Below are 13,527 nucleotides of genomic sequence, written 5' to 3'. Positions count from 1 at the left end.
TCGGTGAGAAGGCTAGCTTTAGTCAACACTGGATGAATAGTCCTAGTTTTCTTTAGCTCAGCATTGGAGTTTTTTGAAAAGCTCCTGCTACACAATATGAAAAGGGAACCTATAGAATTGGCTCCAGATACCATGCTCCTAAAGTACATAACCAAAAGAAGTCACACATCAAGTTTAGGCCACAAGAGTCAAACTACTCAAAATTAGTTACTAACTAAACAAGTCTAAGCTCGTTTGGTGTTCATTCCATATTAGATTAAAGCCACAAACTGTGGAAAGGGCTTCGAATTTGAAATGATTCAAGACATTGTGTAGGAGGGATTTCAAAGAGCAAGAAAGTTGGATGGCTTTTGCTCCTGCTTAAATTTGAAGCTTCTTAATTCTGCTGTGTTTTCTACTTTATTAACTGCTATTAGTCCTCCTCGATTGTCAGTTTAAATTTAACACAGTGACGGAGTTATACAGAGGTCATCCGGTGTATAACCCTACCACAATAGAAAAAGCGAAATTTTTTAATCAAAAATATAATATTGGGATGTATTAGTTTATATATAATTATTTTAGGTCTAGTAGGATTCTAATCAGATATCATGCTCCTAAAGTATAAACCGAAAGGAGTCCAGCATCAAGTTTAGGCCACGAGAGTCAAAACTACTCAAAACTAGTTATATATAACTACTCATTAGGTGTTCATTTGATAAGAGATGAAAGCCATAAACATTGACTTTGTGCAGGAAGGAATTCCCGAAACCATATTTGCCTTTGAATGTGAATTAAAAATGTTAGGAGTGTCTCTCATCGGTTATCGGTTGTGGGAGGGGCAGAAAGTTAGAATATAAGCAGTCAGAACAACTCCAATAAAATGAGGCTTTTTGAGAGGTGCCCAAAAACAAAGCCGTGTGGGCTAGACCCAAAGCAGACAATATCGTATTATTGTGAAGTTATGACTCGCTTAGCTGGGAAAAAAAACAAAAAGATGAAAGGCTATTGATGCTGCTACTTTAGACTTGGAGACGCATCCTCTTAGACTCTTGTCTGCTTTTAAATACACGCTACAAAGTTCATCCATGGCAATTTTGTTAAAAGTATAAGAAGATTCAATTAAGCCCATTTATCATAATTTTACTGTGCGGTCAAAAAGCGAGTTCTAGTGCTTTACGAGTACAGGGGAGTATGGATGGGTTATTACGGATGGATTGCATTATATTCTAATCAATTGCAAAACAATGACACCGATACGAAGCACTGCTCTTCAATTCGTAGCTATTGGATAAATTTGGTTTAGCCGTGATGTTTTTACTGTGTTTGATTCTTGCATGTCATAAATAGGTTAACATGAATGTATGAATTATGGTGTATCACTTTTACTTTTTCACCGATGAAGTCGTTACGGAAACAAAACAGAAGAAAAAGGAAAATCTAAAGCATGAAGCTTGAGAATCTTTGATAAGATGTCGAAACACAAGAAGGAGCTGAGTTTGTCGTTATAAATAGCTCAAAATAAATACTGTAGGAGTAAGAGTTTGATCTTTGACTTCTCAAACTATTTAAACCTCCCTCCCTCTTTATTCTGTTAACCATATAAGAGCATCTCCAAGAGACACTTCATTTAGGCTCCTAACTTGAGATTTGAGGAGGGAGAACCAAAATGTTGCTCCAAGAGACTCTTAAGTGGCTCTTAAATCTTAAGAGCCTCTTGTTTCTCTCTCCTCTCTCCTCAAAGTTAAGAGCCACCACATGACTCCTAACTTATTTTTTCACAATAAAAAAATCCTTCCCTCCAATCAACCTCCATCTTTCTCTCTCTTTTGTTATAGTGGAGCCCAATATATGAATACTCTTTTGTTATAGTGGAGCCCAATATATGAATAAAATATGAAATAGAGAAAAGATGTAGAGAGTATTGTTGGAGTTTACACTCTTAACTTTGTCCTAAATTACTAAGAGCCACATTTTTTATATTATATTTAGGAGCCAACAAGGAGGCTCTGGGAGATGCTCTAACTATTCACTATTCAGATTTGTAGACCGCTGGGCTCATCAAAATCTTGTTTATTCGTCAACTGACTATTGGTTTATTATGTCCGAAGAAAATTACTGGTTTATTTATATTATCTTTGTGCAACTGGACCCGAATCTTCTGCACTCTACAACAAATAATCAAATCCATCATCTGAACAATTTAAATCTGTATACAGTAGGTTAAAGTTCGATCGAAGAGCGAGTGTATTGGCGAGTTGGAAACTTCTATTTAGCAAAAGCAATTGGATTGAATCGTAAAGATAATATTTTCATATCGTGTTTGTTTGGAGAGAATGAAATTATAAATAAGAGATGAGAGGGAAATTTAAATGAATAAAAAATAAGTATAAAATTATCAAAATAATAAATTATAGAATAATGGAAAATTGAATAAAATGATGATATATTTAAAAATTAATATAGGGTTAAGTGTAGCCACCGCCATGAATATACACTGTCAAAGAAAGAAGATCCAATCCCTTCAAATTAGGCTTTGCATTCTGGTCTAACTACAGTAAGAGAACAACATGATGAACTGACAGCTTCAATTTAGGAAAATTTATAATCTGATCTTTTCTTCTTCTGTTTTTCCCCCGATGGCTGGGGAAACTTACTTATTTCATTGCTTACAGCTTCAATTTAGGAAAATTTATAATCTGATCTTTTCTTCTTTTGTTTTTCCCCCAATGGCTGGGGAACTTACTTATTTCATTGCTTTTTGTATTAATAGACCTCAAATAAACTGACGTGGTACTATGGGCGAAACGTGAGTTTAAAATAAGTTCTTCTTGCTTAAAATAAAAAAGTAGTGAAGAAGTTAGAAGCAAGTTATGACTTATAAATGATTAAAATGTTTTATAAGTGGTTCTTGACTTTTTACACAAACGGTCTTCTAACTTATAAACTATAAGCCCGGCTTTTAAGCCGGAAACAAACACCCCTGTATGTTTTTTTTTAAGAGTGGTTAATATAACAAAAGCTTAATCCGGACCTAGTTAGCATGATTGGATCTTGTCATACCCGGCTACAGTAACAGCATCATTTGCTTTATATATCGTTCCAAACACTCTTTGTTAATTCTATCATCTTCTTCTATTCCCATCCCCCACACTCTGCGTCCAATTTATCTTAACTAGCAGGGATAAGGCTAGAATTTTCGAAATTCGTCTTCGTTCATGTGTCTCATGGCTTTTGTCCATCTCCATTTCTTTCAAGAACAGGATAAAAATAAAGTTTCGAAGAAGATGAGATATGACTTCCGTCTCAATCATATATAACTAACATAATTAATATTTAGTTTATTATATTAATCGAATGTGGATGATAATTTTGGGACAGATATAATAATAAATGCGAAAAAAATGAATATAATAATTGTGGCTGACGGAATAAAAAAAATTGTCAAAAAATGGACGGGACGGAGGACGGACATTTTAGTCTATTCCTTTTTTCAGAAAAAGCAAGGTATTATGCACTCCAATGCCATTATAAGAGCATCTCCAGCAGTGTCTTAGTGTCTTCCTTATATATATTATAAAATATTGAATCCTAATGATTTAGGACAAGATTTTGTATTTCAACTCCAACAATGATCCTTATAATTCATTCCTTGTTATTATTATAATAATAAATTTGGAAAGAGATTGATAAAAGATGGAAGGAAGAGAGAGAAAATAAGTTACAATAAGAGAGAGAAATGATTTTTTTATTAAAGAAATCAAATAAGGCATGGCTAGTGGTGCCTTATTAATAAGGCATGGAAGGAGGATCCAGGCACCTCTAAGACACTGCTGGAGCACTAATTTATGTCAAATTCCTTATAATTGGATTTAAAACATGAAATAAGGAAGCTGCTGGAGTTGCTCTAACAGTGGTTAAACACATCCAATAATTTGAAGTTGAAAAAACAGGACAGCGACTATCTAAACATACAAACTCATGACTTTTCTCAAGTAGACTCCTGACAATCGAAATTGTCGTTTTACTTGGAAACAAATATAAGTAGTATTCAAGAGATAATAAAAGCGAAAGATTTTTTTTTTGGAGTATTCAGATTTGTCGAATGCCGAGCAAAAGTGTTAAAGAAGAGATTAGACATGCATAACAGTTTGAACTTTGTCGTGTTTATATCCTGATGGGGGCCCTAAACATGCATTGATGATTGAACTAACCAAATGAGAAAATATAGCCTTTTCTTTTTTAGTTTGAAAAATAAAATAATGGGACTCTGTTGGGGACTGTTCAGTGGTGAGTCCTCCGCTGAATGTTTCATCTTTTTGAGACCATGGAAGATGTACATCCAAAAAAGCTTGAAATTTCTGGAGAGCTTGAATGGTTAGAAATTTATTGTTGGTGACAAAAATTGCATGCAACTCGGATGTGATTGGTGTAAAGTAAAAATTTAAAGGGATTTGGATCTATGTGTCCTTGTAGGGTGATTAATGAGCACTTGTATGATGTACTCCCTCCCTCCGTCCCGAAAAGATTGAACTGCTTTGACTTTCACGGAGATTAAGAAAAAGGTAGCAAAAGAAATTAAATTAGTTGAAAAGTTGGTAAAGTAGTGGGACTCATCAAAATTTTAATAATAGATTTGAGATAGTGGAGGAAAGTAGTGGGTGTAATAGTGTTTATATTATTATAGAATAGAGATAGTGGAAGAAAGTAGTGGGTGTAATAGCGAAAAGTAGCGTTCAAAAAGAGTAAGCCAATTGATACTCGACAAGACACCAAGACAGGACAGTGTGATGACCTGACCGGTGGTGGTTTTATTTGACAAGAAAGAAAGCCATTGATGCTTCTTCAAAGTTCAAAAATTTTACGTTTTACAGCAACTTCTAATGATACAGAATTATGTTTCTTGTGTGTATGCTCTATAATCAAAGTGAATATCTATCTGTCTATCACCTTTTCAAGTACTATGCAAACTGCAGTTCATGTATGAGTCCGTCTCGTTTTTTTCAGATGTTCCGAAAGGAATGAACCTAAAAATTACGGTATTCTTACTTTATTTATTTATGGATATATACACATAGTGGGAGTATAAATTAGCGTAATCTTGAACTAGAAGACTAGAAGTGCACAAAAAAATGGTTGAAAACAGGCGTGCAATGGAAGTATGAGAAATAAACATGTAGAGTGAAATGATAAACAAAAATAGGTTTTCGATGTAGTAAAACTCATTGACCAAGGAGGGGGGGTTTGTTTAATTAGTGATCTCGAGAACGTAGTATAGCATGCAAGCTATAAGTGAGCTGTGAGAGTGTGAGGCTGTGAAGATGAACTAAGCTGCAGGGCAGACAAAGAGCAATTAGTAGCACTTAGCAGGAGATGGAAAGTAGAATTAACAAGTAAAACATGGCGCTAACTTTGGGATTGAAGATGCCGCATTTGTTTAATCCATTAATTTACAAATAACCACACCTACTGATGTCTCACCGATGAAGTCATTAGTCTACTAATGTCTCTCTTCTCTACACATGTACAGTATTTCTTGTGCACCTTGACTTTTATACATTTGGGTTGGAGGTTTGTCAAAACTCTTTTTAAATATAATTTATAAATTTTTTTTCTTTTATATAATAGTATAATATTAAACTTTTATTTAAAATTTAATTTATAAATTATATTTTATAAGAATCTTGAAATATTTGTCATAAAGAACGGTATAGAATTGAAGAGTATGAATTGTAATGATACATAGAACTACTTCTGACCTGCACCCGTTGTTCATCTTCCATGTTCTTCGGCAATTTCAGCACAATCATTAATCATCTACCAATCAAACTGAGGACTTGTGCTCTGTACAACACGTCTATCACCCAACTACAAGTAACACGTTCGTCACTCATCTAAAACTGAAACATAAAACAGTTCGCAGTTCGCACCAATCCGGTATTAGTCGAGGTACGGCAAAACCCAACCAATTTGCAGGTCTGTAACCAAGAGGCATCCAACCTTTTCATTAATACCTGATCCTTAGAGGATGAAATCGAGCCCATATTATTATTTTTAAATAAAAAAGTAGGAATACTCTCTCTGTCCTCCTAGGTAGTTTACTCTCGGGACGAGAGTTTGACACACATTCCAAGGTTTTTAAAAAGTATAATTTCATAACTTATTTTTGAATATTTTCTTTTTTGTATAAAAATTTGATTGAAGTAAATGGAGGCAGGAGGGTTAGGTAGGGCTGCCAAGTATTGAGAAGTGAGGCAGGAACAGAGCATGCTAATACTAATGAGAAGATTAATATGGGGTTCTGCAAAACATAAATTTATAAAAATCAAAGTGTTTCCTGTAGATACAGCAAGTGTGTCTACCAAGGGATGGCGATGAGGGTACAGGTTTCTTAGGGCATTGCCTAGATGTTTATTCAACTATCAATGCATAATCCTCTGCACACTCCCTCTCCCTCTTGAAATGATTTCGATCGTTTTATCCACCAACCCATACATGTATTGTATATTTTCATCATATATACGCATGCATGTATCTCTCGAAATTAAATAATCCACGCCACCATGCCCGTGTGTCCGTGTCCATACCTAACCACTTACAGACTTCATCAACAACGCTAGCACAGTCGCTGTATACTCCCTCCGTCCGGGTCAATAGTACTCTCTATGTTTCAAAATGTATGACGTTTTGATTTTTTAAACACATTCAAAATGTTTTGATCAAGAACTTAGAATCATCATTTTTTTAAAAAAGAGTTATACTTTAAAATTTTGATTATATACTTTTATTTAAAAAACTAAAATTTTAAAATTAATAAATATAAGTACATGGTCAAAGGATTTTAAATTACGTGCAAAAAGTCAAAGCGTGAAACATTTTAAAACGGAGGGAGTATACATTAGGGATGGACGCGGCAATGCTTGTAGAACTATATTCTGTAATCTTAAAAAACGAGCGGTGCAAAAGAAACATATTGAGGGAGTGAGTATTAATTTTGGAGTGATGCAATCCTGGATCCCAATCAAATTCTACTAGAAACTAGGAATTTTTTTAAGACAAATCGAATAATTTAGTCAAATCAAAATATGATAATTTGGCAAGATATTTCGAAGAATTAATCATAAATTTGTCAATAGATCGAGATCTTCAAAAGACGGTTTCTAATCTCCAACATGTGTTTTTTCTAAAAGTTTCTTACACAAAATTTTAAGGTATTTTGGTGGCATATTATTTTTAAATTCTTTTCCATAATATAAGTACTGATTTACTTCCAATTTTCTTATTAAATAAATATATAGGTCACCCATTTTATTTATTGAAGTGTTATATTCAAGAACAACCATATTAGCCAAATACATTTAGTATCTAGATATATTTATAAAAATAGTGTACTTTTTGTAAATTTTAATATAGAAATAAAAAACTAAACCATTAATATTATATTTAAATAAAAATTTCTCTTTTGAATAAGTACAGTAGTTTTTAGAAGATGAACCGATTTCTCCCTACTACTCCTAACTTGAGGTACACAGACGGGTCCACGGACCCAACCAACTAAATATACAGTTGTGAATAGTGAGAGATAAAAGGTGCATGATATTTCCCTTTATATATCTCGTGTAAATTCCATTTGTTAGTGTGAGAAAAGAAACACATACAAACTGAGAGGGACACGCAGGGTAAGGAGAAAATGGAGAGACAGGATGAGACGCAGCAATCAAAATTTGGAAGGATTTGTGTTTTCTGTGGGAGTAGTCAAGGCAAAAAGACTAGTTACCAAGATGCTGCCATTCAGCTTGCCCAAGAATTGGTATCTGCTCACTTGTATATTTATCAAATTAACATCTTTTTGTTTAAGATTTTTTATACATTCTTTGGGGCATGCTCTTTTTATTACATGATGGATTTTGATGGGTGCAACTTGTTTCTTGAAAGTTACCATTGTTATTTATGTGATCAGAAGTTGCAAGTTGGTTCATGGGCTTTTCTACTTTTTGGTGCCTCTTGTTTGTATGTATGTTTAGTTTCAAAAGTAATCATCTTTATCATGCAAAACTATATGCTATGATCTTTGAGTCGACTGAGCGAAAGAACAAACCAGAAAGTGATTATCTCAGTCTAATCTCATTTCATCGATGGTTTAATGAAGTGTAGTGTATATTAGTTTGGACTGATTTGGTTTTATGGGATTGAAGGTGTCAAGAAATATTGATTTGGTGTATGGAGGGGGGAGCATTGGCCTAATGGGATTGATTTCACAAGCTGTACACAATGGTGGTCGTCATGTCATTGGGTAAAGCATTTTTGCTTTCATTGCAAATTAACTTGTTGTGATCACCTCAACTCTAAACAATGTTTCATATCATAGTTAACAATGTTTGATAAATGAGACACAAGGTAAATTAAGAGCAGAATCAGTTTGCTTTGATGCAGTTGGTTGCTTACTTTGTTTTCTAACTGATTTTTGTCACCTTCTTGTCCGTCCTTGTGCAGGGTCATTCCCAAGACACTCATGCCTCGAGAGGTATGTCTGTTATCAAAACTGCATATTTGATTATTTCACATATATTATGCATATTAATACAAATAGTATCCTTTCAAAACCTTCTGATTATGCTCCCTTAAAACTTTCACAGTTGCTCCTTGTTTTAATCTTTCTGCCTTCTCACTTTCTCAGTCTTTTTCGTTTTTGGAGGAAAGTATGTTTTTATTTATTTATAGAATCTGATCTGATGATTTAGACCAGCCAATCAACATCTCTGATGTTGCTTTACAGATTACCCAACTGTATGTTCTTTTGTGGTTTCTGTTTTGTTCAACCCTCCATATCACTATTACTTTCCCCCTCACTATCTTTCTTGATGTTATTTATTTACTTATCACTTATGATTCGCTTCTTTACTTTAAGCAAAAAACCAATTTTTTTAAGTTTGCCCATGACCTCGTAACGGATGCAATATGCATCTCCTGGTCTATGAGCTTTTGGTCTGAATTTTGTTGACTATAAGACATTTGGACCAGTCCACCATCCATTTCTGCAACCCTCATCATTGCTTCACTGTTCAAAGTGCACAGCACTCTATTAAATCTCTCTCTCTCTCTCTCTCACACACACACACACTAAATGTTAAGACTTCAAGAGTAATTTTTTTGTCTCTCTTGGTTTTGGTACATTTTGCAGTTAACTGGTGTAACAGTAGGGGAGGTGAAGGCAGTTGCAGGCATGCATCAAAGAAAAGCAGAGATGGCTAGGCACTCAGATGCTTTTATTGCCTTGCCAGGTTAGTATAAGAAGGCCTGAAAGTTTCACTAAAACTTTAAGATGATCATCTAAAGACTATGGCCTCTTTTGTTCCATATTAACTATTCCTAGCTGCAAAATCAATCAGCTGTCTCAAGCTTAAATTCTTTACCAGTCCATTGCTACTTACCCTATAGGCATTTTATCATTCCCATCCCCTTCAGAACCTCACAGATTAATGAAAGCAAAAGAACTGACACTTTAATGAAAGAAAAAAATAGCTCTCAAGTCTCAACTGCACCTCAACTATTGCTTTATTACTCTTAGAGGTTATATTTGCAGAATTATATTGATTTCATAATAAAAATAGCTGTAGCAGCAGAATTAGTAGTTAGGATGTTAAAGGGACATGCACAAATGCAGGCTATGCAGCTGAAGTTAATATCGAAAGTATTGTAATTGCATGCCAAATTTGGTAAATTATTGGGTTAGTTGGCAAAGTAACTACTTCTCAGAGATTTATAATGGAGTAATAGTGTAGAACACAAGTACAAGCTTAAGTTGTTGAGCATTTCCTCATGCTTATCTGTGGATTAATGTTTGGTCAATTGTCATACTTGTTGATGCCACATATATAACTGGTCCATGTCATAGGAGGGAAAGTCACAGTTTTTGCTAGTTTTGATGCAACTGTCAATAGCAGAGTATAGGTACTCATTTTCACTCCATTCAAGGTGTCTCTGGAGTCTGGATGGGTACATCTCAATTAAATTTGAAATACTACTGAAGATAGAAATTATGTAGACATGGCTTGTATATGCTTAAATATGATTCTGGTGTCTGCCAGAAGATTGTGCCTCTGATAACTTCTGATATAGCAGATGATGGGAACAATAGGCAATAAATTCCATTTCATGACTAATAAATAATTGTCTCAACTTACATTACTTAACCTTCAAGGTGATGAAGTAGTTGAAATCTTAAAACTGTTCTTGGTTGGAGTTGGTTTTCTGTGACCAGTAGGCAGTAGTTATGGATTTGAGCAGGATATATAGAAAGATTACCGAGAGGCATTCGAACTAAATAATTATTGAAAAATGAAACTGATGACCCATTCTATTCTTTATTGAAAACGCATGCAATTCTGCAGATTCATATATAGGAAGACAATGTGTTGAAAAAATTACATTATTGAGTGTTCATATGGCAAAATAACATGCTAAATTAAATCATTTTGATGCATATGCAGGTGGTTATGGTACTCTTGAGGAGCTCCTTGAAGTTATAACTTGGGCACAACTCGGTATCCATGATAAACCGGTACTTGTAGCTAGCTGCGATTATTATGCAATTTCATGATTTATTGAGAAGTAACCATCTGGTAGATTTATTCATCTAAAACCCGAAGTTTGCTATACATTTTGTCAGGTGGGGTTGCTCAATGTGGACGGATACTACAACTCTTTACTGTCATTTATTGACAAAGCCGTGGAAGAAGGCTTCATCAGCCCTAATGCACGCCATATTATTATATCTGCACCAACAGCAAAGGATTTGGTCAAGAAACTGGAGGTAAATCTCTTGAGAAATACAAGATTAGAAAGCAAGATCAAGAATAAGAAATTTCCATGCCTAGTGTAATTCACAAGGCTTTTCCATTCATTTTTGTACACACTAAATTTACCTTGAAACGGTTCATTCTCATGCTGTTTGCAAGCAAATTTTCAGTCACACAAGAATACATGTATAAAAGCAAGACTATATCCAAAAATAGTTCAGATTATATATTCAGTAAATATGTCCTTAAATGTATTTCATTGTATTACTTCTAGTCGAGCATCAACCTAATTTTCTTGTTTGATATCAAAGGAATATGTACCATGCCATGAAAGGGTTGCTTCAAAGCTGAATTGGGAGACAGAGCGGCTTGCCTTCCCGCAAGCGTATAATACCTTAAGATGAAAATCTGAGGATGACTGTAGATCAGATAGATGATGTACCGGAGAAGATGTTAACTTAAATTCTACTCACTTTTTTGTTGTTGATTGTAAATTACTAGTGCAATTGACATCTGTATGTAAAATTTCAGTTATCTCTTTACTGGAAGTTCGGTTTTCTTTCAAAACCTTGATGTAAGTAGTACTTGATGCATATGATATGAAAATTTCTGCTTAGCGATTATCTACTCAATACTGTACTAAGATTATCTTGCTCAAACAAAACTGAAACATGAAATTCAAAGATGTCCATGTTTTCCAAGTATTCAGACAGCAACAAAAAAACATGGACATATTTTCATTGCATACAATTAAGAATTATTAATTCTGTAAAGATCAGAGCAATCAGGATTACAATTTAGGAATGATCCTTTAGCGAAAGCAACATTTCTTTGTGGGATTTACTTGGAAAATCAACTGGTCACATGAGTCATGATGATTAAAAACAAAAGTTATTGAAAATTATAATAAACGCAAATCCATATCCCAAATCGAATTGTAAGGATAAAATATTGTTCACATTTAAAACAATCGGGCTTTGCAGCCCCTGCCCCCAGGGGATGATGCTCTGCAAAGGGCTTTATTTTCTTTCCACATATTCACGAGATGATCATTGTTGCTGGAGTGTATTTGTTTGTGCTGGAGTGTATGTATATTGTAGATGCTCTATTTTCTATTTTATATTGATAGTGGTATATATGCTCTATTTGTTTATTTTTAAGTCTGAGTTTATGCATATATAATGTATAAATTTTATTATTATCATATAAATTTGAGTTTATGTGTAAGGTATAGTTTGTTCATATAATATCTTATATAAACATATAAAATATATAAATTTTATTTCAAACACAAATTTATATATATATAAAAGTTTATGTTTGATGAACTAGAAATGACGTACAGCTGAAGTGAACATTAGAAAAAACAAAATCAATAGATGTTTATATTCGTAACTTAATACTGTGCAAGGACATAAGCGGTCCCAAGACACATTTTGACTAGTGAAAATAAAGTAAAAACAAATCATGACGAGATCTTGACACGGTGTAAGAACTCTTTTGTAACGTTTTGATTTTAAATCATTCAAATTTAAAACGTAAACTTGTTGTTATGATTTTTATTCACACGAGAATAATGTCAATTAATATTTTAAAATATATATTAAATTAATAATATGTTGTTATATATCTTACATAAATAAAGGAGGATACTCATTTTTTAACGGGCCAACTTACAAAAAACGTGGAATGATCATACAAATATATAAACTGCTCATTAGTCACGAGAGTTGCATTTAGAGGAAGCTCACTAAATGAATACACTTATTCGACGAAAGATGCATGAAAGTTAATTGTTGTTTAATAGCGTGCTAATTTAAAATTAAAATCAATTATCATTCATCAATTCATTTATACATTTGACTGGTTATGTAGATATCGAAAACAGTATTTACTAACCCTATACGTAATATTATAATTTATATTTAGCTCATTAAAAAGCACCGTCTCGAACATGCAAATTTATGACTAAATCTAATGTGTTATAATAATTTTTTTGGCTAGGTATGATATACATTTTTAAATTTAACGAACGTAAAATATACGTAATCATGAAATAATCGGTAAACTAATAATTCTTTCACCGGTTATGATATTCCCGTGTTTTGTTAACCATCGCTATGGATCTTGACTATAAATACTCTTCGGTATTCAACTATCTATCTCTTAAATATTACTCTTCAGTCATTTCAACATCGTTATGTAGATATCGAAAACAGTATTTACTAACCCTATATGTAATATTATAATTTATATTTAGCTCATTAAAAAGCACACGTCTCGAACATGCAAATTTATGACTAAATCTAATTTGTTATAATAATTTTTTTGGCTAGGTATGATATACATTTTTAAATTTAACGAACGTAAAATATACGTAATCATGAAATAATCAGTAAACTAATAATTCTTTCACCGGTTATGATATTCCCGTGTTTTTTTAACCGTCGCTATGGATCTCGACTATAAATACTCTTCGATATTCAACTATCTATCTCTTAAATATTACTCTTCAGTCATTTCAACATCGTTTGCTTCTTATTTTTCTTCTTTACGATCATAGGCTAACACCTATATATAATGATATTCTTTTATAATTATTTCTCATTTGTTGTAGTTGTAATTCATGATAATGTGTTACTCATCAATCGCACTGCATATGTCGAACAAGTACACTGTGTCGAACGACTACTGACATACGAGATGATGAGATTTCGTGAAATATTTAACCAAGTTATATTGGAATTGT

General features: G+C 33.4%; 1 protein-coding gene across 1 annotated transcript; it reads left to right on the top strand.

The window, feature by feature from the left end:
- The first annotated feature begins 7,602 nt into the window (after nt 1-7,602).
- LOC108225267 (cytokinin riboside 5'-monophosphate phosphoribohydrolase LOG3) lies at nt 7,603-11,394 on the top strand. Its single transcript, XM_017400095.2, has 7 exons — nt 7,603-7,789; nt 8,175-8,272; nt 8,473-8,503; nt 9,161-9,260; nt 10,470-10,540; nt 10,649-10,792; nt 11,090-11,394. Exons 1-7 carry the CDS (start codon nt 7,670-7,672, stop codon nt 11,180-11,182), a joined length of 657 nt encoding a protein of 218 aa, XP_017255584.1. The 5' UTR covers nt 7,603-7,669; the 3' UTR covers nt 11,183-11,394.
- Nucleotides 11,395-13,527: the final 2,133 nt, after the last annotated feature.

This window comes from Daucus carota, chromosome 6 (assembly GCF_001625215.2).
Source record: "Daucus carota subsp. sativus chromosome 6, DH1 v3.0, whole genome shotgun sequence".
Lineage (NCBI taxonomy): Eukaryota > Viridiplantae > Streptophyta > Magnoliopsida > Apiales > Apiaceae > Daucus > Daucus carota.
The sequence above is the reverse complement of the archived record's forward strand: the minus strand, read 5'-3'. Positions and strand labels throughout refer to the sequence as shown.